At 43.3% G+C, this 1,195-nt stretch overlaps 1 protein-coding gene across 1 annotated transcript; it reads right to left on the bottom strand.

Moving 5' to 3' along the window:
- Positions 1 to 50: 50 nt before the first annotated feature.
- Positions 51 to 1,191, bottom strand: LOC111386322 (ABC transporter G family member 25-like; the record flags this gene model as incomplete). Its single annotated transcript, XM_023010784.1, has 1 exon — positions 51 to 1,191. A coding segment is annotated over one exon (801 nt), but the record flags the coding sequence as incomplete, so codon positions are not given.
- Positions 1,192 to 1,195: the final 4 nt, after the last annotated feature.

The following is a 1,195-nucleotide window of genomic DNA, read 5'->3' as shown; positions in this document are numbered from 1 at the left end:
TCTCATGTGAAGGGAGTGTACACCGGAGTGTCAATCTCGATGTACAAATAACATTTTTCATTATGTCTTTCTTGTATACTCTATTAACCAATCATGTTTAATTTCCTGGAATATGAGAAAGAATCTACAATCTAAACTTGAGGTAAGATGATGACAACTAGACACATGCATTGTGCATACGGGTGTCAAGATATGTAAGATAACTGGTTCTGTAATAGGGTTGCACTAGCTCGACTACACGGGCTAATCGCCCACACGAGAGTGGATATGTTATTAAAAACCTAAAGATGCATTAAAATCACTAAATATTATTGTTAAAATTAAAGCTCGTGAGCCTCACTCGAACCTACAGATCTAGTTCAAGTCTAGCTGACATGAGTACATAATATTTTAGGTATGTCGAGCTACCGTCATGCCTAAAACAATAATTAACTTGACAGTTTTGACTCGACATGACACGATAACGAATGTATACATGTATAGAGACAAAGATTGCGTACCATTAGCGAGATCAAGCAGAAAATCAGCTGGATTCATGGCAAAGGACGGCGAAAACCCAACTGACCCAAAATAGTTCATTGCCTCATTCCCTTTACCAAAGTAAATACATCTCCCTTCAGACAAAACCAGTACCAGATCAAACATCTGATAAACCCGGCTCGACGGCTGATGCACAGACGTCACCACCGTCTTCCCTTTCCCCGCTACCATCGCCGCCAGCGTCTCCACCAGCCGGAACGCCGCCGTCGAGTCCAATCCCGATGTGGGTTCGTCTAGAATCAATAAACTTGGATTCACCAGCATTTCATGTGCTATGCTAACTCTCTTTCTTTCTCCACCGGAGATTCCTCGTATCAAACTGTTGCCGACAATTGTAGTTTCGCATTTAACCAAACCCAATTCTCGTATAACAGATTCTGCAGTGGAGATTTTGTCTTTTTTGGACATAGAATTTGGCAACCTTAAAAGTGAACAAAAGATGAGAGTTTCTCGGACTGTCAAGTGGGGGAAGAGAACATCGTCTTGTGAAACAAAGCCGGTTTTTTTCAGGACCGGTTTGGTTAATTTCCTGTCGTTAGCAAGAACTTTTCCAGAGAGGCCGTGACCATGATGAAGGCGGCCGGCGAGTGCATTTAGTAGAGTAGATTTGCCGCTGCCGGAGGGGCCAAGTACGGCTAGGATTTGCCCCGGCGCC

Source organism: Olea europaea, unplaced genomic scaffold (assembly GCF_002742605.1).
Source record: "Olea europaea var. sylvestris unplaced genomic scaffold, O_europaea_v1 scaffold35022, whole genome shotgun sequence".
Lineage (NCBI taxonomy): Eukaryota > Viridiplantae > Streptophyta > Magnoliopsida > Lamiales > Oleaceae > Olea > Olea europaea.
This window is presented reverse-complemented; position numbering and strand designations above follow the sequence as displayed.